We start from the raw sequence: 24,139 nt of genomic DNA, 5'->3' as shown, positions 1-24,139 counted from the left end.
ATGGGGCGCACCCGACGTTAATCTCTATAAGGCTGAAAAAGATCCATTGCCAATGGATCAACAACAGATACAGTACAACAATGTCATGCAATGGCTCGTCATGTTGCATTGCGTTGACCAACAAACAACTACTCTATCTAGTATCAATTATCCATCAGGCAGTAATAGACTCATCAAAACTTCATTTAAGTTGGAGCCGTGTCTTGACTTGAGCGGGTAAATAAGCACAAGTAGGCATCCATCTTCTAGTTAGCTCATCGCAAGGCATAATTGACAGGCACTCAGCACATCAATGACATGGGTGGTTCAAGAAACGGCCCCCACCTTCGGCCATGACCTTTCCACTTCTACTACCACTTCCGTCTTACATACGTATAATAGTTGAAACGGCCTTACTGGGCTGAAGTTAACTGTGCGTGTTAAGGCTGCCTCATCCGATGCTGCGCTGTGCTGTGCTGGTGAGAGTGGAGAGGACGGGAGGGGGAAGGATCAGAACAGGCAGGGTTCTGGGCTTACAGAGAAGTCAAAATTGCGGATTAGCCTTTGAATCCTTTTAGTTCCGCTCTTCTCAAATTGCTCATCATCTTTAATGTGACGTCTTTTATACTTTTCATCATCATCTATCCATACATATACGTGACCCAACACGATACGAACCCGATCCCATCACCGCGTCATCAATATACAAATCAGCATACGATATCACTCGCAGCAAAGGCAATGTCATGATGGCTACCTCGGGCGTCTTCTCGGCCAGGCGCCGTACCACTCCCGGCGACTCAGACGACACAGACTTGAGCCTCCCGCGATGCGCCCCCGGAAGACGCATCCCCAGCGCAGTATGGGAAAAGAAGCGTCCTATAATCACAAGACTCTACCAGGAAGAAAAGCGCCCGCTTAAAGAGGTCATGGAAGTCCTCGAGCGTGAACATGGCTTTACAGCGACGTGCGTAACCACTCCCTCTCTTTTTGTCTCAACGGGTAATTGACATATCATGCACAGCGTCAAAATGTACAAGTCGAGGATCTGGAAGTGGGGCCTGGATAAGAAACTCAAGAGCGATGAGGTCCTTGCTATCCTTATCCTGAGAACGGAACGGGAGGCCCAGGGAAAGACGTCCGAGTTTACTATCCGTGGACAACCGGTCGATCTTGATAACATAAACAGATACATTCGACGGAATCCACAGCTTGTCGCTCGCTTTCAAGCTGGCGTTGTGCCTAGCATTCAGACGACTCTCGAGGTTCAGTGTCGGACGCCAGGACCTGCTTCCAGCAGTCCATTACCACTACCACCGAAGGACACTTCTTGTATAGATCGGGTTCTTGAACTCTTTACGAGCTACTTCGACACATGTTTCACCAACAGAACCTGGAAATACGAGTATAACGGCGATTGTGTCAGTCCAAATACTGGTGATCGGAGCGTCGAGTTATTTGAACGCGTGGTGACGAGCTTTGGCTTGTTCAACCGATCAATGATGAGAAAGGACGAGGTATCGGTCAGAACCATGCTCACCCCAGCTTTTGAGTTACTCAAGGAGGTAGTTGCCTCCAAGAGCCCTGTCTTCGCCACGAGAATACCATTTCTACTGTGGTTTCTACACCGATTCCACAAGGATGACCTCCTACAGATCGTCATGAAGCACCTGGCTGTGCTGATACCCATGGCTTTGGGTCAGAATCATCCAATGACACAAATATGGGAAATTATTGGATCTCCAGACTTTTCCGACTATTACGAACTATCTACACGCTTATACTCTGCGCTCGTGCCTCTCTTCGAAGAACGAATAGGGCCAGCGAATGCACTTACAACAATATTATACTGCGATCATGTTGACTGCCTCGTCTATCATGATGAGACAGCAGAGGCACTCGAAGTCTCTACGACATATCGAGCCCGAGCTGAAGCTACACAATTACGACATCCTTGGCTCCGAGAACTCGCTATCCTACAGACCGGTATAGTCTGCAACGCAAAGACCGCCGAGAACAAGATCGAAGAAGCCATGGAATATCTCCAAACACTAAAAGACTGGGATCTAGACGAGGAACAAGAAGCAGGCATGAACGTCCAATTGGGCAACTACAGCTATCAGATGGGCGACCTATCTTTAGCAATCGAGTGCTTCCGAGAAGCTTCAAATCTCATTACCGCCTGCAAAGGAGACGAGCGTATCCTGATCAGCTCCCTCGCCAATCTCGAGTCCGCGCTACGCAAGAAGGGAGACACCGGTGAGGCAGCCCAAGTGTATGAGCTACGGCTCGCACGCCTATCAGACTTTGCCAGGGAGTCGGGGACCTTTGCAAGTTCATCTTGTCCAATAGAAAGCGCGAGTCATCTGCCGGATGTGTCTCCCGCGCCCGTCAGCCCTATGGATAGTTACAGCTGGGATGGTCAGCAGGTATCTTGATTGGTCCCGGGGTCAAGATTGGCACGATTATGCATAAGGTTGACTGCGGTCATGTACTTAGGGCGTATTTGATGGGAGAATGGCGTTTCTTGTATACATATTGGGCAATTTTTTGGGATCATCATGCTTTTACGAACGATCTACGTATAATGATGAAGAGAAGAAATGAATGAAGGAGACGGCGAAAATGCCTTGGGTCTTGACAGGGTTATTCTAGAAGCTTTCGTTGGATGCATTGACATCGCGTTTAGACGAAAGTGGTATCATTTTTCGAGGAACGATTGAATACCAGGGGGCTGTGTATTTACACGAGTGCATCTTTAATAACACCCCATATGAGTGATATCATAGGGTTCAAATCGTTGGTGGTGTCGAGCTGAAGCCACGAACTTTTGAAACTGCACTCAGCTTATGGCTTGAATGTATCACGATAAGCATATCGGGCATTATTATAAGTCCCTTGCATTAGTGGCCGTTGGGCGTGAGTGTATCGTGGTCTTCGTTATGGCTATCGTTATGGTCATCGCGATTTACTTACGATGGCCAATTGGGGTGGTTTAAGAGTGAACCACAGAAGCCCAACCAGATTATTTTTAGCACTCGGGAGCTATATACAATTGCTTCATATCAGGTATGTCAAGCAATGAGAAGGTGTAGGTTGAATGGATCATGGGTCGTTCGGCCGTTAGGACCATTGGCCTTTCACAACTCTATACCACGACATACCTTGTTTAAGGTTATTCACGATAAGGTTTAAATCGTCTTCTCAATCGTGAAGCCTAAGTAGAATCAGCACTGCCTTCAAGCCTGGCATCGATGCTTCACTGAAGACATACACTTCTCTCCAGCATCATCTTTCTCACTAGACCGAGCTAGAGTACAGAGATGCAAATTGCAGCTCCCTTTAGCATCAAACAGCCTAAAATACGTCCGGTATGGTGTAGTGGCTAACATTTCGCGCTCTCATAACCTGAGAGATCAGTACCGCGGAGCCCAGGGTTCGATTCCCTGTACCGGAGTTTGTCTTTTGCTCTTCTTGACGACTATGCAATGCCTTCTTTTTGTTCTGTTGTGCAGGAAGGAGGTTGCTATTCCATAGCGGCTGTATTGCTTTTTGTGTCAGAGTGAACCGTTGAGCCGCTTGAGATAGCATTCGAGTCATTGGCATTGCTGCATCATTGAACTGGAACGCACACTATTGGTGCACTTCTTCGACGAACATCAATTAACAACTCTCTTAGATTTGTTCATTTCTGCATCGTCTTATCAATGTTTCCATGTCCAGAACACACAAGAGCTTGACTCAAAGTCCTTGTTCCTAAGCCTCGCACAATTGATTGACTTACTGCTGCCGTTGTTCTTCTGGTCATGCATCCTACCCTGAACCAAACCGGAATGTCTTCTCGGAACCGAATAGTATCCTTTGCCTCTTGGCAGTAAGCTCTTGGCAGTACAAGAATAGCGAATTTAGACATTTCCTTTCCAGTATCCCGGTGTTTGTTGTTTTGTGCTCCTTTGTGTCGCTTTAATTTGTTTGCCGTGATTGAAATGTTTCACTCCACGCCCATTCAAACTGCTTAGCCATTTTGAAGGGCAGCCAGATACCAAGCACAGCAGCGTATTACTGCAAGAATAAGAGCGTGTAGACACCAATCCACATAGTAGCAATGGATTCTTGGTACATGGAAATCCATCAAGAATCAGGTTACTATAGTGAGGCATTTGCATGGTTTCTAGCGGTAGAGCTAGACTGAGAACATGTTTATAGACCTTACTCGATGCTAATCAAGCTCAAGCTCTGATGACACTGTGCCGTACCTGAATCAGAGTGTAAGATGTGACGGGAGCCAATAGAGTTGGTGGATGGGCCATGTGGTCAAGACAGAGGACGAGATCAAAGGCCATCGAAGTTTCAAGACATGAAAGAAAATCGGCCATCGAAAGATGATGGATGCACGCTCGGTACAGGATTCACGGCTACGGCACGGCACGGCTTTCATGATGCAATAAATCATCAAATCAGTCAGTCTTTGAAGCTTTGGGAGGTGACATGGATGGCTTTGCTGATCGAGTCGCACTTGAGACTTGGCGAAACGAAGAACATTCCACCCTGAAAGGCGGGGGAAACAGTAAGCGAGGTCTAATTTTCGAGGTTGGATTAAATGAGAATCGGCCGCCGAGGAGCCCGGAGGAGTGCGGCAGTTGTGAGGCCGGAGGTCCGGAGCTGAAGGACCGGGGAGGTCTTGGATTTGGCTGTCAGACTGATTTGACAGCGGAACATGTGACGAGTGTTGAAGCATACCGACGTCATGTCAGAGTCAACAAGACAAGGGGCAAAGGGGACCAGTTTGCACTCAAATCAAGGGACGATCGCAGAAATGCGCAGGAATGGAGCGAGTGGGCGACTGTAGGGCTCTTAGTGGCCGCCTTGGGTGGACTCTGCAGCGGCGGCAGCGGCAGTGAGAGGCGTGGCAGCGGGGATTGAAGTGGAGAGCGAGAAACAGAGTGGAGGGGCAGAAGAAGAAGCGTGAAATTGAATGTGATGAATAAATTGGTAGGGACGGACAATAGAAGTAGAAGTACATACGCTGATATTACTGTATGTTGCTATGTCTATCCGGAAGAGTATTCCAGGGGAGCCCAGACGTTCTAGGCAATACAGCCAAGAAAGAATGCAAGTAAGATAAAATGCAAGTCCGTTCCAAACAAGTGAAGCCTGTCTTTTTTCTCTCTCAATCTTTAATGAGTACAGTGCAGTATCCAGGTAGATATCACAAACATCCCTGGCTCACCTGCTTCGGGATGCCACAAATGGACAAGGACAATGGAAGAATTATGGGGCGATGCAATGCAAGTGTAACGAAGCAGCGGCAGCCATACGTTACTTTGCAGCTGTGCCCCTGTAAAGTCGAGATACTCTTCATCAAAGACCTTGAAAAGAAATGAGATGCCCGTCCATGATCCATCGCCCATCGCCCAGCTCACAGTCTTCGGTATTGTCTCTGTCCTGACTCAACCGAGTCAATCAATCCCTTGTTTGGGTTTTGGGTTTCAGTCTTTGTACGGATACAACGAGGCTGGTATGGTGGTGATTCACTGTTAATTAGTGTAACCGTCAAGTAAAAGTCAGAGCTTGGCCGAGCGTTTGGATCGCACTTGGATGGTGCCTATCGCAACGTTAATATCATGGACAACCATCATATCCTGTTTCTCTGTCCACCTGATTCATGAATCATTCATTCCATATCCTCAAAATCAGACCCAGGCTATTTCTTCCCTTTTGGTTTCCAGGTAGTTCTTGTCTTATCTACGCTCTGTTCCCGAGCTCCATCAGAGAAACAATCCTTATCCCAGGCATCCTGAAGGAAATTACAAAGCCCATGCACACCTGGGCACAGCTCAACGTGACCTATATTCCACCACGCCATCCCCAACAACATACCATAAAGTGACCATACTCCAATATTGACTTGACTATTTGCTACTGCTGTACACGAGACCAAACCGCGTCTGTTGCCAGGGCCACATACAGTACTTAGAGAGAGCTGCAGCTCTCCGCATCATCCATTGATTGAGCACTTCAATCACTAAGCAACTCAGTGCCAAAACAAGGTTCACAACTCGATTCAACGCAAACTCAAACTCAAACCCAACTTCTGCTCTGTCAACAGCCCCTCCTCTTTCCCCAGACTCGAAAGATAACAAAGCGCCCTTTGGACTTGGCCAAGCAGCTGGGAAGTGTTCAAGGCTGGCTGCGCTACAGGGATACGATACCGGATACTAGAAAGTAGGCTATCGACTTGCGCCCCATCGCTTTCTATCACCCGCCATCGAAACTTCAATTAGTGGACTCCGGTACGGATACCGCTGTAACGAACAAGGTCAGTCGCTGGAAGATACCGAGAGGATTAAGGACGAAGCCCTAAAGAGTGGAGGACGAATTGATCAAATCACTTTTCGGAGGTCAATCAGAACCAAACAAAACAGAAACCCAAACAGCAACGAGACAAGCGCCCAGACGGAAGGAGTCAGAGACAAGACAGTTCGTCAAGGTCAGTGACGAGAAAGAAAGACCCGCTCCGATCCCCGGTTTCCCAATCTCTGGACTCTTGTACTAGTACCTACTCGACTTAATTAGGTGAAGCTAGTGGCAGTCACGCCCTTGCTTTATTAGTCTTTGCTTTGGCTTTGGCTTTTAGCTTTGGGTCTTTTTGCGGACTTCGTTCGCTGTTCTGCCTCTGCTCTACTGTACTCGCTACTGCACTGCAGCACCAGCACTCTACTGCGGTCGGCTTTGCTCCTGCTGTTTTCATTGCTTGCTCCTTCCCTCCCACTTCCACCTTCCTCTGTTCACAGCAGCAGAAGAAGGAAGGTCTGGCTGCTGCCCTTTGGACCCACGATCAACCATCCACAATCTTGGCTGTCAACGTCGATCTTGACTCCCTCTGGCTTCCTTTTTCTCCTTTGACCTTCTCCTCTTCTTCTTTTCCTTTCCCTGTCTCCCTTCCATTTTCGTTCGCTCTCTTTGGAGCGACGCTGTCTGCTTATATCCAACATCCGCAAATAAATCGAATTGCCTCTCATGACCGCGTTATAGAAGAGCCTTTGGCCGATTTCTCTTCTCCTCTCGTCGCCAACCCCTTTGACCCTCATTCGACTCGATCAACACTCCCTCGACCATTGCCAAGACACAAACCATTCCTTTTATCACGTTCTCCCTTGACGCATTCTCAGAGGACCCCTTGCGCCAAGGTACGTTTCTACAGCTTCGAGAAATGTTAGAACACCGAACGCATTCAATCCCAACACTCGTCACCCCACCTGTACTCCGAATACTCGACTTGACCATATCAAATTTCTCCCTTGTTCATCTTCGACAACAGAACAATAGGCTAACGGTCAATTTTCTTTCAACAGCTCTGCGACATAAATAAACGACGGTTATTCGAACTTCCCCCTCTTCCAAATTCGCTAGACCTAGATCTGGTTCTAAGCGACTCCCGACGACCCGACAGCGCGGAGCCATGAACACGCCCCACGCCCCCCGAACAACGACGGCCCTGCCCCTCGACAATAATTCTCACGACACAGCAAACAACACTTTTAGAGGTCGTGATACCTCCCTTCGCTCAGCTTCTCGTCCCATACCAGTTCCAGGCTATAGCCGTGCTGGTGCATCCCTTACACCAAACCCCCGTCGGCACGACCACGCCTATGCTACACTGTCCACTAGTCCTCTGTCGTCCTTCACGCTTCCTGATGTCTCTGTCACTACGCCGCCACTTGCTCATTTTCGCGCCGATACAATAGCACCGGCTTCCATACAAGACGGGGAACTCCCCCCTGCGCAACCCACCACACTGACTCTGGGGTCACCGGCTGTCCCCAGACGTTCTGTCAGCCCTGTCGGCGGTTTACGCATCTCGACTGATTTTATGCAACGCCCGAAAACACCGGATCGTCGCGAGTCTTTTAACAACGGCAATGGTAATGGCTCTTCACGAGGCTCATTGTCATTGAACCACAGGGCTTCGTCTAACAACCTTCACCCTCTTTCGAGAACCCCGAGCCTGAAAGCGGCTTTGAATAACAGTCTTGGCTCTGTCAGTGGAACGAGTAGCCTAGTACCCAGCCCGATTATTTCTGCTATGGGAGATATGACGCCTCTCCCGAGCCCCCTCATGACGGGTGATTCCCCAGGACCCTGGAAGAGGCTGAGCGTGGGCTCTTCGTCACCCCCTCAGCAGCGCCTCCTAAGTGTTGGAGAGGGCTCTGTTCTGGTCACAAGCACAGGCGAATCAATTGATGCTGCACTTGCAAATGGTGCTAAACGCAAAATATATTCAACCCTCGAGCCCGGCGACCATATACCGCCACAGCCGTCCGTTAGCCAGCCGCCTAAGCACCATACACGAAACCGAAGCGTGAGCGAGTACAAGCCTGATCCTATGAATATTCCCAAGAGACAGATATCAGTCTCTGCACGACCGAATAACGAAGTTGCTCCACGAGAGCCTCAAATACGACGAGAAGCCAACCTCGCTGAATCCCGAGGACTTACACCTTCGGTCGTCAAGCCACCTACGCCTCCTCCTAGTGAGTCATCGCGAGACTCTGCTGACGGAACCAGCAAACCTCGAGGAACCAACTTTGAATATTTTGAGGCGAACGGACGCAATGACAAGAAGCGCCGACGATGGAGAGCTGTGCGGATGCTTGGTCAGGGTACATTTAGCAGAGTCATGCTGGCAACAAGTCAGATAGAACCTGATGAGGACTCCCCTGAGGTTGATCATGGGAGGCTTACACCTAAGCCTGAGCAAAGTCTTGACCGCAAGACTTTGGTAGCCGTCAAGGTTTGTGAGCATGGTCCGAAGGGTGGTGCTAGTGAGGAACGTGTTGAGATGAGCTTGAAGCGGGAGCTTGAGATCATGCTCTCAATACACCATCCTTCGCTAGTCGATCTGAAGGCTTGGAGCATTGAGCCGAGCCGAGCCATTCTTGTGCTCAGCTATTGCCCAGGAGGCGATATGTTCGATATTGCAACGACGCATCGCGCTGTGCTCAAAGAGCCTCTACTGCGAAGAATATTCGCCGAGATGGTTGGTGCGGTGGCCTATCTTCACGAGAGGAGGATTGTTCACCGAGATATCAAGCTTGAGAACGTTCTTGTCAACCTCACACCCTCTGAGCTTGCCGATCCGTCGATTGATTGGGCGACCTACCCCTACTCAGTTGTCAACCTGGGTGATCTGGGACTCTCAAGACGCATCGCAGATGACGAGAAGCTCGAAACTCGATGTGGATCCGAAGACTATGCGGCACCTGAGGTCATCATGGGTCAGCCCTACGATGGTCGAGCGACTGATGCCTGGTCGCTCGGTGTACTCCTGTACGCTCTCCTCGAAGCGCGACTTCCATTCGATCCTCATCCAGGTATGAGTGATGCGCATAGGATGCGTAGTCGCACCAGTCATCGAATTGCCAGAGTCGAGTGGAAGTGGGTAGAATACTACGGTGATGACACCGACCACGACGGCGATGAGGCCAAGTTCAAGGCTAAGGGCCTCCTTGGTGCCATGGAGATCACGGAAGGATTGCTGAGACGCGCCAGGGGTCGATGGACCGTTGACAAGGTGGCCAAAACCCCTTGGGTCCAGGACGCCATTAAGGTCGAAGGCGGTATACGATTTCGAGAGGAGAAAGACGGCAAAGAAGTGTCCTGACACGAATCAACCACCGTGAATTGTTGAAGTCAGCCGATCTTGCCCTTTGAGATCTGCTTTCTGATACAAATCACCGGCCACGTTTGACTTGATACTCACCGAAACCCGACTGCGCTTCCGCGACTTACAACAATTTCTACTTTAACACTTACAATCAATCCTTTTTGGACCCCTTCTTCAAACGACGAGAACTTAGAGAGATTTCGTCCAAATATAGCATCACGACCGTTTTGAATCACTGAGACACAACGAAGGGACAGAGCTTCTTTGACAACGACTACATGACGGAACCGGGGGTACATGGAATAACGGATTTACCCAAACAAGGAGAACGACGGAGCGGTAAATGAATTAAGGAAAGGTGTTGGATTCATGGGTACTAGTATCATGGGGTTCGGTTATTGTGTAGTTTTAGCATTTGTTTCATTGCCTTTGTTCTTTTGCTCCTTCTTCTTCTTCTTCTTCTTCTTCCCACCCTCCTTTTTACTCGGCCACTTCTTTTGGCCCTCGATCATTTTTGTTTTTTTTTGTTTTGTTTCTCTCTACTCTTCGGTCACCCACTATGTTTCATCGTTGTTACTTTATATCATACCACTCGTAGGCTTTGGGAGTAGAAAAAGGTTATACCAAAAATGGATAGAAAGGTGTTTTTGAGATTCATCTGTATGTTTACTCTATAAAATAAGCTCAGATTAAGGAGCCATTCATAAGTCTTGTTCGACCGTTGCCGTGTGCCATGTTTATTTATATGTTTCTCGTATATGCCCGAAATTTACTCCTCAACGTTGGTGCAGCTACCGGTCAATTCACTGCGAAAAACAGTTTTGACTCAAAGTTACATTTCCTCGCATGATGGAGCTAATTTCACTTTAAATTTAACGTATTACACTCACACATTTTGAACGTGCTCATGCTTATCTTGACGTCGGTGTCTGAGCTCGGGGATTTTGCTCCAGCCCCCTCGCTTCTAGATAAATGTGTAAAAGAAGGGGCCGATTTGCTGGAATAGGACCGTATTGTTATCAGCTGAGACATTTGATACTCATTCGTGGATTTGGGGGATCGAAACAAGATCTCTGGCCATTCTTATCCGTCTACGATGAACCATTAAGTGCTGGGTTGAGATATGAGCTGGCCAATGGAATGTTGACTCAATATCTACGCCAGGCATTCAGGCTAATTCAGCTTGTTTCCCGCCTTACTGCCCAGACTCAACCCCCTATCTCAAGGAAGAAAAGAAGACCGGATAGAACACGTAGTCGATCTTGTAAAGGTTGTCAGACGTGATGCCGCATCAAGAAGTATGCACCGGCTGGGCTGTAAGCTATGTCTCGGAGCATTCAGCTTGAGACGCGGATACGGAGTCGAGCCGGCGCATGTGGCTTGCCCTATTGCTGATCTTAGACTTGGCAGCGGCTGTTCTAGATGGTCCAACTCGAACCGAGTCGAGTCGGAGCGAATATTGATAGAATTAACGGGTAGGACCCATATGTTAAAAACCCGCGATGAGTCCTTTTAGGGCCCTAATGACGAGCTGGCGCGATTGCGTGAGATGGGAATCGCGGCTTGATCTCCGTGTATCAAGGAGAACAGGGGACAGGGGTGGGCGGCATCGACCAAAGCACATGCACGCATAGGCTCGGTTACGCTGTCTTGCAGGAGCTCTGAAGCATGGAGACAAAACGCTACACTACCAGAGCAACCCGAAATAGAATTGCACAGGCTTATCCTCATGATGAGTTACATCACCGGTCATACCGGATATCCAAAGACATGATAGAACAGTACAGTTCTCTATCATGTCTTTTATCTTTGAACGCCATATAAGCATATCAGATGTGATTCGGCCGCTCTCTCGGCCGAGTCAATCTCAACATATGGGAACCGTTGCCGGACGGACCAGGGGTTGGGTGGCATGTCATGGGCTCCAGTAACTATGGAACGTTCCATTTTCAGCACACATGCCGACACCTCCCCTCCCTCTCAGCACGCGAGAGCCTAATTGTCCTCAATGCATGACTCTTGACTTTGAACAAAGTTATTGTAAAGAGTAGAATTTTGAGAGGCTGTTCTTGCGCCATCGACACTCGGTGAGTCTAATATCTTGATAATTTTGCCCTCATCCACTCTATTCCAGGCAGACGAAACAACGGCTCTGGGTAGACGAGGGGGAAACACCGATTGGTACTGTACTGTAGGCTATCGGCGGGAGCCGGCTTGGCTACAGAGCCAGTGAGAACCATGGTCTGCGATCCCCCACATGGTTGTCCCGTCTCCCTCCCTCTACCAGAGCCAGATAAACAGTGTCAAAGCACAACAACCGTTTCACTTGATTGGCCCATGCCATTTGAAGATCGATAAAGTACAACACGTCCAGGCACTCAGCTCCTCTGTTTTGGTGCTCTGATTCGTGGTCTCGTAGCAATCCTCCAAGGGCGACAGCGTTTGGCAACAGCCACTCAAACTGGCGACCTCTGGAGGCTGGAATAGCAGGTAATAAAGCGCGTGGCGGACGCCACGTCCGAAGGGATCCGGCTTTCAGTAGAGTTTCTAAGTCACCAAGCCTTTCCTAATTCTATGTCCCGTCCGTCCTTAATACCTACTCGACTTCGGAATTTCCGTAAATTCTCCCGATCATCAGAGACACGCCTGTGACACTGTTCTGACGAGCATGATCCAGCTGAAAAGGATATCAAGATGGAAGCCTTTGGGACAGCTTACATGCATACAATTCAATATCCATATCGGTGTGTGTTCAGGCCTCTCAGCCTGCAGACAAGCTGTAGGAGTGGTAGGAATGTACATCCTCGGTAGATTTCCCTTCGGTACGAGGCCTTAGAGCCGTATCGACTCGTTCTGATTGGTGCTTATACCTCGTAGTGGTGGCTCCGTCTTGTTCACCTTCTGCTTCAGGCAATCATGGTCGCATGCTCTCACAAGCCCACCCCTGAAAGCTGACTGCTCAGTGGTCGAGGTCTCATTGACCCCAGGGATGGCGTTGTCCATTTAGTGCAGCCTCATCGGCCCTTCTTTTTGTGTGGTGCTTAAGCCCAAATTCATAATTCGTCTTCTAGAGCCCATTGTGTAGCCTCTCCGAGAATCGCCTCTGCACTGCCATAACTCAAATCTTGTTGTTGAGAATCATTGTCGTTGTGGTGATCTGTGGCTGGTGTTTCTTTGTCTGGGATCTATTTTATTAATGGTAAATGCCCCGGTTTCTGGATCCAGGAAAGTCTTCTTATCTCCCTCAAGAACCCGCTCCAGCCTCCTCTAGACAGCAGATTGGGTTGCCTTTCTGGGAAACTTTGGCGAGGGAACTTTTGCTGGCGCTCTCTCACGCGCATTACTTGGCGTTCTGGCCGTGGGTGCTCCCCGTCTTTTTTCTGGCTCTCATCGCATTGACGGTCCTATCACAGCACCGCCCATATCTCCTCTAGCTGGTGCGTCAAGTCTGGGGAACGATAACGTTAGCAAGCCCTGGCCGTTGCTTTGGTGCGACTCACTGGTATTGTCCTACAGCGGCAGACACCCCAGTCCTGGTAGTGCCCGCTAGGCTGTCATTGCGCTTTGTTCTGTTCTGTTCTGCTCCTGCTCTGGCTCTGTTACTGTTCAGACGCTTCTTCCACTTATTATTATACGTACCGATAGTCATGGGCAGGTCTGCCCGTCAATTCATCCTCCCGCTCTTCAACCTCCATCTGAGCTCTCCCGCTCGCCACATTAACAAGTTATGAATCCGCGCATTGGCGACTGAGGACACAGCCGAGGCCTTCGAGTCGCCTCAGTCCGTCATTGACTGACTCTCTGCCAAAAGACCGGGCATCTCACGTCCGGCCTGGGCATCACCGGCGACATGTTTAACCATCAAGCAGGCGGATCTCGCCCTTCCAACAATAACAACGACAATGGAGATCCATCATATGGTTTCGCTAACCAAGGCTGGCAACGGTTCAACATGAACAACAATAACACGAACAGCTTCTCGACGAGCCATTCGCAAGCATATCAGGATTCTGGCGCATCTTACGGCGACTCGTCCGGCATGGACTGGGCGCCAACACCGTCAGCGGAATATCAAATGCGATTCGATCAACAGGACTCCATGTCCCAGGACGTTGAACTTGACGATATGAATTCCTCTCATGGAGGAGGAGGTGGCGTCAGTCGACTAATTTCGCAATTCGAGAACAAGTCATTTGCACCGCCATTACCTCCGAGACCATCGAATGTCGTAACAAGCCCAGTACATCAGGATCCTCCCGTATCCTCGCCATTTGGGAACTTCAGTGTTGCTTCGCCCATCGTTACCAGTCCTCTCGCTAGTCCTGCAGAGCCCAACTATGGACTTTTGAGCGGCCACTCAAGAATAACCAGTCCTCTCGTTAGCCCGCCGCCCGCACTCGCCTTTGGCGGTTATCATGATATCCCACCAGTCCACAGTCCGGGTATAGGACCATCGTCCTTTGGAAGTATGAACAGCTTCATGATCAACAACAATAGAGTACAAACTCCAATGGAATCAACTCCTATGACTGGTTCGTCAATGATGCACAACCCAGTAATGAGCAACAAAATTACTTCACCCAGCTCGACGGCTCCAGGCGTTCCAGGTACACCTGGGTTTGCGATATGGCGACCGCCCGTGCCAACGACCTCTAAGCCCTCTTTGGATCAGCAGCAAGGTAGCAATAATTCCGGTGGTTATTTTGCAAAGCCACCAATTCCCTCGACACCTAAGCCCGTGATGAACGCTGGAAGTCAGCTGGTTTTGGATTTCAACACCAATTCCAGCTTTAATGTCAAAGGCAAAGCCCCTGCCAAGCCGCCTGCGAAGCCACCCAGGCCTACCCGCCAGCCCTCACGATCATCAATATCAACACCGACACCCTTCAGCCCTACTATAAAACGTGAACCCTCCACGCCGCAATTGTCTCAGGTTCCGGCCTCCTCCCTTGTCTCGCCGGTATGTTTCGTATAGCTCGAGCATGTGATTGCTGATTCTAACACAAAACCAGAATGAACGAAGAAGTTCGGTATCTCAACGATCACAAATGGGAAGTCGTCCCTCGAGAGAGCAAGTTCCTGCCGAGGCTTGGGAATCGTTCAAAAACACAATCCGAGTTCTTTACCTCGAAGAGAGGAAGCCACTCAAAGAGGTCATGTCAGTCATGGCCGATAAGTATGGTTTCCAAGCGACGTAAGTTCCCAGCATGTTGCTTTCAGACCAACCTCTGACGCTTTTTAGACCGAAAATGTACAAGACCCGATTCTCTCAATGGGGTTTTGTCAAGAATAACACCGAGGATGAAGTCAAACGCCTGCTATCCATGAAGTTCCAGCGAGACGCCGAGGGCAAGGTGTCTGAATTCGTCCGCAACGGAAAAGTGGTCAATTTGAGCACGTACCTGAAAAGGAAGGGCGTAACTGAGTACGACTTGGTCGATTTCGATTTAACAGCTGATTTACCAGCACATATCCGATGCCGAACCCCAACACCCCCTCCCACGCCAGGTTATCTTCAATCACCGGATCTCATTCGAGCTCAAGAAACAATCGTCACAAATATGAGGAAAGCCTTCTTGCAATGTCGACAATTTGAGGTGGAAACCGATGCTCAAGTTGGGTGGCAGGCCATCATGGTGTGGGGAGCTGATTCCAGTGATCTTCTCCTCGAAGCCAATCACTACTTTGAAACGAAGGATCACGATCAAGGCGGCCACTTCCTGATGAAGGCCTTCACACAACTTGAATCGGATTTGAAGAAGCTTTCCCCACAAGGCATCATAGAGCTGCTTCTGGGTATGGTTCATCGTGATCCAGGCATGATGACTGCGCTCTGTAAGTATCTCGCCGCTTACTCGACCACCAACTTTGAGCGATCGCATCCCCTGCGGCAGATCTTTGCATGCCTGTATGAGGTTCAGCAGAAGCATGGTCCCCAGACACTTTCGGAACTTCTATGGGGCAGTATACCGACAATCGCCGAAGAACTGGAAGCCATTTATGGGCGTAAACATCCTTATGTGGCCCGAACATGGGTCGATCTGGCCATGTTCCATAACCATGTTGACCAGGAACGACTAGAGAAACTGGTAGTAGAGCTCCGACTTCTGCAGCGGCAGATGGAGCAACGACTGGGTACCGAAAATGCCGATGTTCTTGTATTGCGATATACAATACTCCAGCTGATGTTTGCGGCATATCCTCAATCTGATCAGACGAAACAGGCCACCATCGATTTCTGGCATCACATGAGAGGGATGAATCTCGTCTTCCCTGTTCGCAGCCAGCAGCCAAACGTCTTCTGCTACCACAGTCCTGTCAAGGTGGATCCATGGACAAAGCGATGTCGGCGTCGATACGAGTCGGGCGTCACCTTCCTCCAAGAACATGTCGGGGTCCGCGTTATCGTATACTTCGAAGAAGACTTCCACACAACAGAACATGCGCCCGAGCATATGCCACAGCAGCATCAGCAACGCCAATATCAACAGAGCCATCAGCATCGACAGTCGCAACAACAACAGCAGCGTCCACAAGATTTGCAGGCACAGGACTCGTGGGCAGCTGCAATGGAGCAGCACATGTCGAGCGGAAAATATTCGTTCCTCTGAGCAGGTTCTCAGTCCGTTTATTATTCTCAAGTCTTGATGTTTATCCCACACATCAGGAACCAACGTATGTAATTCGACGAAGCCGATATTTCAACAAGTACGGTTAGTGAAGGCGGCTTCAACGACTGCACGATATATTACGTGATGCCATTATGCTGTGCGTCTAGCACATGCCCAGGCACACGAAACCTTTGGATTCAATCATGATCCCAATGATGAGAACACAGCCTGGAGTCTCGGTACCGAGCATGCTTTTTTCTTTTCTTTTTTTACGTCTCATGGACCGGCGTTTATTTTGGGGGTTTTCCTGGACGGACGAAACGAAGGGCCACGGGACCCTCAAACATTTTGGTTTTGGTTGATGTGTGAAATGACACCCCTTGTATAATAGTAACTATGTGGAGATGAGATTGGGCAGATGGCGGAGTTTCGGAAGGATAAAGGCACGGTATTCGAGACGACAGCGCTTACAGAACAGAGAAGGAGTTATGAAGATGGTATGGATACTGTATCAGGAAGGTGAGGTGGGTGCGGCTGCGGCGTGGCTGCGCGGTGGTGCGGCAATCAGGAAAGGAAGGAAGCATCCATTATGAACAAAGCCCTCCAAACGAGGGCAGGCGATACCCTGGGCCAAAAAAAAAAACTGTCAATAGTGACTCATAGTAATTACACTAGGCACCTTAAACTTACATTAGACATTAACTCCATGACTTACAATCTGTCTTCGCTTCATAGCTCCTGTGCTAAAGGTTCAACAATGCCCCTCCAATGGTCTGCTATCTCCGATCTATTCCCGGTACAAACCTAAACCTCCATGATTTTCATCATGGCAACTCCACCATCCTCAACCTGCCATCATGCGCTTAACCCGCCCTTCAGTCTTTGCAGACTGCCCCTCCATATCATTCCAGCGCCTCTACTCTTCCTCTCGTATTATCCGACGTTAGCAATCACCTCAATCGGTACCTATCATGGACCCATCATGCTAACTCTGTGGTCATCCAGAGAACGACGTCCTGTTTCTGCGCCAGAAGGGCACCAAGGGTCCAAAATGGCATCTCACGTCTCCCCTCCGCCCTGATGCTCGTATACGTCTTGGATATGGCGCTTCTGTCAGCGCATCCGACCTGATCGGTCGTCGTATACTTGACAGTATAGTTGACAGCTCCAACCGTAAAGTTGATATACTTGAACCGACTCTGGGCTCCTACATCCTCAACAGCGAACGAATGGCTACACCGGTATAGACTCATGTCAATTAGCTCAAAGGCCTCAACTAAAATTGACTTGTTTCCTAGATCTACCCTCATCATGCAAACTTCATCGTATCGCTACTCGACTTGAATCTTTCTCAACCCAATGAAGAAGATTACGACCCAGAGACAAACGAACCGCTTCCACCGATGGAAATATTCGAGGCTGGCACAGGAATGGGAAGTTTGACGTTGCATCTAGCCCGTGCCCTTACTGCAGCGAACCCAGCCATTCCTTCTACGCTGCGCGATGATCTATGTTCTGCGCGCTACAAGCCTGAAGGCCGTGGCCTCGACCTCTCCGGAGAAGTTCAGGCTGCCTATGATTCATACCGTTCCAGTCGTCGCGCCGTACTTCATACCCTCGATCAGAATACCAGACATTCACGTGCTGCAAACCAGCTAGTGCGACGATATCGCCGCTCTATCTACTATCCCACCGTGGACTTCCATACCGGCTCTATCAGCGACTACATTTCCCCTCGCCTTGCCGAGACGGACGGGCAGCCTATCTTTTCCCATGCAATTCTCGACCTCCCTTCAGTCGAGGACTACGCATCGCCAGTAATTCAAGCTCTCCATCCTAACGGCCTGCTTGTCGTCTTTGCGCCTTCCATTAGTCAAATCGCCAGATTTCAAGCATGGGCAGCAGAAACAAAACAGCCTGTGCGACAGGAAAGAGTCATTGAGCTCGACGTATCTACGACAGCGGATGGTGTGCTAGATACTGGTGGTGGTAGAGAATGGGATGTTAAGCAGGTTACTCCAAAGAATGACCCTACCGGGGTTCCTGTTCAGGTGATGCGACCCAAGGTCGGTGATCGTATCTCTGGTGGTGGATTTGTGGGTGTTTACAGACGATGGCCCATTAAGCAGACAGGGCCACAAGTCGAATCTGTTGGTGAGGGTGTTTCCAATGCTGAGGTAGCCTCCGAGTCTGCTCAAGAGGAGTCCGTTCAAGAGGAGTCCGTTCAAGAGGAGAGTCTTTCTGATGCTGAGGCATCGTCCGAGCCTAATCACGAGGAGAGTTCTTCTGATACTCAGGAAACCACTGAGGCTGGTGAACAAGTCGAGATCAAGCCCTCAAAGAGCGTATATGTGAACAATACTTAAGACACTTACACAAATCTTGTATTAGTAGATCAGACATGTAAACTAGACATAGAACAACAAAAGTCAAGACATAGATAGAAGCGGAAAACGTTTTAGTGAAAGAATAATAATATGTCGCTTGCTATATCGTTCTGGTTTCCCAAAGCATGAATGGGTATCTCTATGCAACATGCTCAAACATCAAAAAGGTCATATCCTCCACACATTCAATCATCAAGATTTCATAATCTCATCTCTTCCTCCTTTGCACTCCCCAAGTTTGCGCGGAGTGTCAAATGTCCAGCATTTCCCCCAAAGAATTACAGAAAAAAACAACTTTTCCCCACCCAAGATAAAATAAATACCATTGCATCCAGTGCGTGGTCAAACCCCGACCTGCGGCACTGAAGATTAAACAAACAGAATAAAGAATAAAGAAATGAAAGAGAAGTATGGGTATTGCCACGATAGAGCTGTGGTCTTTGAATCATTTTGTGGTACAGCCTCTTTGTGAGGGGTGATGGGCTTGCGCCTCATGGAATCTTTCCCAACCTTTAATGCTTTCCAATTATGTGCAATTTTGTGACGGATAAGGAAAGAAGAAATTTGTTTTAGACACTGGTGATGCGCTCGAGAGGAGCTCGTGCGCAACAGACCATGAGCTTCAGGCTTGTACCAAGCTCTTCGGACTCGGAGAGCAGAGACTTGTCGCTCCAGATGCTCTTTCCGGTGGTGTTCTCTGCTGCGTTCTCGTAGCATCGGGTGTACCACCATCGGCCGACGCGGCTGACCATCTTGGTGATGCCCTCGTCAGCCAAGGGGCTGTTGTCGCTCATCATCTCGGATAGACTAGGCTGGTCCTTCGCGGTGGCCTTGCCCTTGCCCTTGCTGGTGACGGTAGTAGCCACAGGCACGCCCACGCGCGCTGCCTTAACTGTGGTGAAACCAACCTTACCAAGCAGACGAACAATGAGGTCTGCAGTGGAGCCAAGGCTGGTATCAGGGGTCTTCTCGTTGATTCTCTCCTTGAGACGACGAACAGTTCGTCGACCCCGGTTGCCCATGTTGTTGAGGTCAACATCGAGAATGGACAACTCGATGAAACCTCCAGGCTTCAGTACACGGCGAGCTTCGGTAAGGATGCTGCGGTAGTAAGCTTCGGGTGCTGCGACAGGGAATCGGTACACAACAGCCGTGAAGCTCTGAGGGGCGAAAGGGAATTTGTCGAGATGAGAGTTGTACTGAATCTGGTGGTGGTTGGGAGGGCTGAGTGGGAAGCTTGAAGATGAACTCTTCAGCTCTTCAGGGAGAGGGGCGCGAGGAGACAAGTTGAAGAAGGTAGCGGCCGGATAGGTTTCGGCAGCGTAGAAAGACCAGTCATCATTACCGAGGCCATCAATAACCAAGATGGAGTGTCGCTTCAGGGAACCCTCAACGGGAACCAGTTCATGGCGAACATCACTGAAGAGAACATGCCCAAAAGTTAACCACTTGCTTACTGTCATTGATCCAACCCTAAGGTTGACTTGTGCAAGTGGCGATCCGTCCTCGGAAGAGGAGCTTGCGTCAGATCGTCTTGTCTTGCGAGATGATCGGCTGCTTCGTCTTGACATCTCCACAGCCGCGGATGGATCAGCATCCTCGTTGCAGTGTTCATCACCCGAGGCGATATTGGAGATAGGGAAGGGAGTGGTTGGGCTCGAGTGAGGCTGGAAAGCTGCTCTGAGACGTTCAGTCATATCAGCACTGCAGGTGCTGGAGATGGTCGTCGCCTTGGATTGTCGGAGTGCCTTCTTGTCAAAGACAATTGTAGGCGACTCCAATGGCTTCTCCTTGCTAGCCAGCTTCGACTGGTAAGTCTCAAGATGGAACGGTGTACCTCTTGAGGACGTTGCTGAAGGAAGTGGCTTGGAGACATCGTCTTCAAGAAGATCGTCGTACTCATCCCACACCTCGTCTTCAACAGGTGGATCATAGGGCTGAGGGATAACAGCAGTAGAGCCAGAGAATGCGAGGATGCCAGAACAGCTAGAACTCGATGTGCCAATGGTGCTTTCAGAGTCCTTGCGGGGTGAAAAGGCCAAGAACTCCTTCTCCACTCGAGTCAGCTCAGGAGGGATAGAGTCTCGCGACGAAGGGTTATTGGTGCTTCCTGCTGTTGAGCCATCGGTGGTAAGTTCTGGGACAGGAGTGGATGGTTTGGAAGGTGAAGGACCCTTGGCAATCGACTCCGGGTCATACATATCAAGGTTCTCGTGGGTCAAGTGCATACTGGCCCTGAAAGGTCGAGAAAAGCTCATGGGAGACACATGTTCATGCTCAGGGCGATTACTCACAACCTTGGGGATGCGTCCGACCTGAGGAAGTCTGCTTCGCTTGGCGGTAGAAGGGGTCGGCTGCATGCTAGGCTGCAGAGTGAGCTTCTTCATTGTCGCTCCCTGTTGAATGACAGGCACACGAGTCTTGAGCTTCATTTCGATGCTCTGCCTTCTCGTTTCAATGCTCTGTCTTCTCGGGGGCTGCACAGGCTCTGCACGTCGTACTGGAGAGTTGCTTGTTGATCGCATCTCGGGAGTACCTTGAGACAGCTCAGGAGTACCACCGACGCTAGGTGACTTGCCATAAACCTCGGCGAACCGGAGGACATCCTGGATATCCATTGGCTCACTGTCTTCTTGTTCTGAAGAGTCCATCATGGCATAATAAGCCAAGGGCTTCTTCTCGACCACCTTGACAGTAGCCGAAACCGGTTCATCCTCATTGGAAGACTGCTGGTTCCGTGTTGATCTACCAAAAAGGTTCCACTTGCGAGGCGAGCGAGGCCTCTTGACAAGCTTCTTGGGTGCAGGGTGCGACGACTTTGCCTCGTGAGACATCTCCCGCTGGAGCTCAAAGTGAGAATCATCAGACATGACACTAGTGTCGAAGCTAGTCATGGGAGAAGATGCATAGCCGGAAGTGTTAATAGGCTGAGGTAGCTTCAAAGGGTCGTCGGGAGAGGATCGCAGACGCTGAACCGATCTTCGGAATGCCAATGTTGACTTCATCGTAGGGCCCTCGGAATCACTGCTCTCAGAAGGTCGGCGAGAACCAAAAGCGGGATGAGCAGTGCGTGACATTGGCGATGGCCAGAGGGTGTTTCGAGGCTTCTGATGAGGAGCTGGCAGTCTTGACTCGTCGTTTGCCAAACTCTGGGAGCTTGTATTTCGGGACATCTCAGAGCTGGCGTTTCGGTTCTCGATGATCTCACCACCGGCGATGACCACTGGGTTAACGCGGTCCGACAAGAATGAATCGTTGCTTGACCGGGGTTCCGGGGCGGGTGCGTTGCGAGACATATTGCTGATGCTGCCACTGCGTCTCTTAGCACCACCGAGGCGTCCATAACCTTCGTGTCCAGTACCAGCCGCAGGGCCCTTGCGAACAAGTTTCTTCTCCTTTTCGGGCTTCTCAGGCTGTGCTGTGCTAGAGTTCTTTCTACGACCGAAGAAGCGTGAGAAAGAGGAGCCGGACACATGAGGACTTGGTGTGCGTGTCACTCGAGGTGGCTCGAGACCCTTTCCCTTCTTCGACTCGGCGGCAGGCTTAGCTGCTGGTTGGGCATATACCTCACCTTTGATGGGAAGCTGGGATGTTGATGCTGTGCGTCCCGAATGGGTGAACTGGGGTTTAGGAGGCGAAAGGGCTCCCGACACAGCAGACTCGCTTCCACGTCGCTCAGTAGCTGGGAGTGACTGGGTGGAAAGATTGCTATGGATGATTGGCGTGGGGTTGAACAGCTGATACTGCATGTCAGGAGTGCCATCTCTGCTGGGCCGAGAAGGGGGAACAGCTCTGGGGGAGGCCGAGGTTTGAGCATTTCTCTCGGGAGAAGGTGATCGCAAGACAGGTCTCGATACCTTTCGTACCGACTTTGGCGACGATGTCTCCTCTCGAAAATGGGAAGATGACTTGCGTGGTGGGGGGCTTGGTGGAGGAGCAGGCAAGGTCTTGGTCTTCTTCTTGATGGTGGCTTCTCGAACAGTCGAGTTCGATGATGAGGAAGTCAGAGACTCCCTCACAGCGGCTAGGCCATGTGGGTCGATGGGAATGGCCTCAACTTCATTTCCGGTTGTCCTTCGGGTTACCGGAGGTCTATTCAGAACAGGACTCTGAAGACGGTTCTTGTTCTGGTTGCTGCGAACAGGTGCAAGAAGACAAGGTGACTGAGATGCAATTGAAGTTGGCGTGGTGTCACGGCTGTAAGACCCCGGTCCTGGTGACTCGGAAAACCGAGTGGATGGGCTTCCGCTAGTCCCGGAGAATAGTAGACTGGCTGGAGTTGGGGGCGGCAGGTCGTGTGTCGCTAAGCGAAATGGGACCTCGATTCGGTTATCTGAGCTATCCGAGGGTCGTCGAATGTTTCGATAACGGTCCAGTTCAGGGTAGATGACTGGTGATTTAGAGGGCTTCTTTACCTCGACAACTTCAGCAATTTGAATCTCGGCCGGGCTGCTGGTGAGTTCTCTATCAAATTGGAAGCCGAATGCGGGTTCATAGGAGCCCTGTCGCTTATGTTGAGCCGACGAAGAGGAAGAAGAATCTGTTCGAGAAGAGCCATTACGGGTAGTGTTGACATCGCCAGAGAGCGATGACTTCTTCCTTCTCAAGACATTCGGGTTAGGTCTTGGGTTGTCCAGAGTTGGGATTGATGATGATGATCCGGAACCTCCATGATGAGGGTTAGAAACGGTCCGGGCAGATGTTGAAGTAGATGATGACCCCCATGACTGCGCTTGGTGATTAATGCTAGGCCGTAGAATGGGCTGAGGAAGAGAAGGTCTTCGAGTAGTAGTAGAAGTAGTTGGTGTAGGTTGAGTCACCCTGGTAGCCGGGGCTGGGCGAGAAATGGAAGAGGGCTTCGGCAATGATCGTGGAACTTCTTCCCTCCTTCCTGGTCTGCTGATTGACTTTGGAGCGGTCGTAGAAATCACAGGCTCAGATCCGTATCCATATCCAAGTCCAGGCCGTCTAATGCGAGATGGTTCCGAGGGCCTGGCAGGCAGACCAGACCCCAATCTGTGAGATTCCATCTTCCGACCTTCAATATCGACTTTGTATACCTAGTACCATATTTTTACCGGGAAGGAAGAGTTGATGTGTCGATGACAGGTATATAAGATAAGAAAAGAAAACCGTTAATCGAAAAAGCAAAAAGTAAAAGCGAGGCAGCGTCGTCGTCGTTATTAGTGTGGAGGGGAATTGGCTTCCACCGTTAATGGTGTGGATAAAGTATCAACTCGAAGAGGTATAGTTCGATGGTGATGGTGTGAACGGTGGGATAAAGTCGCGTCTAAAACTCGTAGTCGTCGAGGTTGGCGCTTGGGTTGATGTGATGAGTGTTATAGTACAGTAGTAGCGTAGCGTCTCTCCAAAGCGTGGGAGTGTAAGTGGAGAGTGTAGATTAAAGAGATGAGAGAGAGTCTTGATTCTGAGACAAAAGAGAAAAGAAAATATCCAAGACGAGTGGCAAGAGAATGAATATAGATAGAAGGAAG

At 49.9% G+C, this 24,139-nt stretch overlaps 5 protein-coding genes and 1 non-coding gene across 6 annotated transcripts; 5 read left to right on the top strand and 1 right to left on the bottom strand.

Annotated features, from left to right (window-relative positions):
- The first annotated feature begins 544 nt into the window (after positions 1–544).
- B0J16DRAFT_360443 (uncharacterized protein) lies at positions 545–2,757 on the top strand. Its single transcript, XM_046129695.1, has 2 exons — positions 545–946; positions 1,004–2,757. Exons 1-2 carry the CDS (start codon positions 726–728, stop codon positions 2,415–2,417), a joined length of 1,635 nt encoding a protein of 544 aa, XP_045990365.1. The 5' UTR covers positions 545–725; the 3' UTR covers positions 2,418–2,757.
- Positions 2,758–3,346: 589 nt separating this feature from the next.
- On the top strand, positions 3,347–3,436 carry B0J16DRAFT_t29. Its single transcript has one exon. It is a non-coding gene; the product is annotated as a tRNA-Glu (tRNA).
- Positions 3,437–7,294: 3,858 nt separating this feature from the next.
- On the top strand, positions 7,295–9,829 carry B0J16DRAFT_44956 (kinase-like domain-containing protein). Its single transcript, XM_046133874.1, has one exon. The coding sequence runs from the start codon at positions 7,442–7,444 to the stop codon at positions 9,641–9,643; it is 2,202 nt and encodes a 733-aa protein (XP_045990364.1). The 5' UTR covers positions 7,295–7,441; the 3' UTR covers positions 9,644–9,829.
- A 3,020-nt stretch (positions 9,830–12,849) lies between these two features.
- B0J16DRAFT_353151 (uncharacterized protein) lies at positions 12,850–16,257 on the top strand (the record flags this gene model as incomplete). The annotated part of the gene is made up of 4 exons (XM_046129294.1): positions 12,850–13,047; positions 13,458–14,606; positions 14,659–14,840; positions 14,889–16,257. 4 exons carry the CDS (start codon positions 12,850–12,852, stop codon positions 16,255–16,257), a joined length of 2,898 nt encoding a protein of 965 aa, XP_045990363.1.
- A 710-nt stretch (positions 16,258–16,967) lies between these two features.
- B0J16DRAFT_331009 (S-adenosyl-L-methionine-dependent methyltransferase) lies at positions 16,968–18,712 on the top strand. The gene is made up of 3 exons (XM_046126525.1): positions 16,968–17,199; positions 17,263–17,498; positions 17,556–18,712. The coding sequence occupies exons 1-3, from the start codon at positions 17,115–17,117 to the stop codon at positions 18,621–18,623; spliced, it is 1,389 nt and encodes a 462-aa protein (XP_045990362.1). The 5' UTR covers positions 16,968–17,114; the 3' UTR covers positions 18,624–18,712.
- Positions 18,713–18,714: 2 nt separating this feature from the next.
- Positions 18,715–23,859, bottom strand: B0J16DRAFT_44879 (uncharacterized protein). Its single transcript, XM_046133871.1, has one exon. It carries the CDS (start codon positions 23,672–23,674, stop codon positions 19,214–19,216), a length of 4,461 nt encoding a protein of 1,486 aa, XP_045990361.1. The 5' UTR covers positions 23,675–23,859; the 3' UTR covers positions 18,715–19,213.
- Positions 23,860–24,139: the final 280 nt, after the last annotated feature.

The sequence above is a fragment of the Fusarium flagelliforme genome (genome assembly GCF_020744385.1).
Source record: "Fusarium flagelliforme strain FIESC 12 MPI-CAGE-AA-0113 chromosome Unknown B0J16scaffold_1, whole genome shotgun sequence".
Classification (NCBI taxonomy): domain Eukaryota; kingdom Fungi; phylum Ascomycota; class Sordariomycetes; order Hypocreales; family Nectriaceae; genus Fusarium; species Fusarium flagelliforme.
Note: the sequence above shows the minus strand (reverse complement) of the source record. Positions and strands in the feature narration are given on the sequence as shown.

Excerpts from the sequence above, each read along its gene's own strand:
- B0J16DRAFT_360443 (XM_046129695.1), top strand. The coding sequence starts at position 726 with ATGATGGCTACCTCGGGCGTCTTCTCGGCCAGGCGCCGTACCACTCCC. Across the intron at positions 947-1,003 it reads GAACATGGCTTTACAGCGAC|CGTCAAAATGTACAAGTCGA; the intron begins GTGCGTAACCAC and ends TATCATGCACAG.
- B0J16DRAFT_44956 (XM_046133874.1), top strand. The coding sequence starts at position 7,442 with ATGAACACGCCCCACGCCCCCCGAACAACGACGGCCCTGCCCCTCGAC.
- B0J16DRAFT_331009 (XM_046126525.1), top strand. The coding sequence starts at position 17,115 with ATGCGCTTAACCCGCCCTTCAGTCTTTGCAGACTGCCCCTCCATATCA. Across the intron at positions 17,200-17,262 it reads TTCCTCTCGTATTATCCGAC|AGAACGACGTCCTGTTTCTG; the intron begins GTTAGCAATCAC and ends GTGGTCATCCAG. Across the intron at positions 17,499-17,555 it reads GCGAACGAATGGCTACACCG|ATCTACCCTCATCATGCAAA; the intron begins GTATAGACTCAT and ends CTTGTTTCCTAG.
- B0J16DRAFT_44879 (XM_046133871.1), bottom strand. The coding sequence starts at position 23,674 with ATGGAATCTCACAGATTGGGGTCTGGTCTGCCTGCCAGGCCCTCGGAA.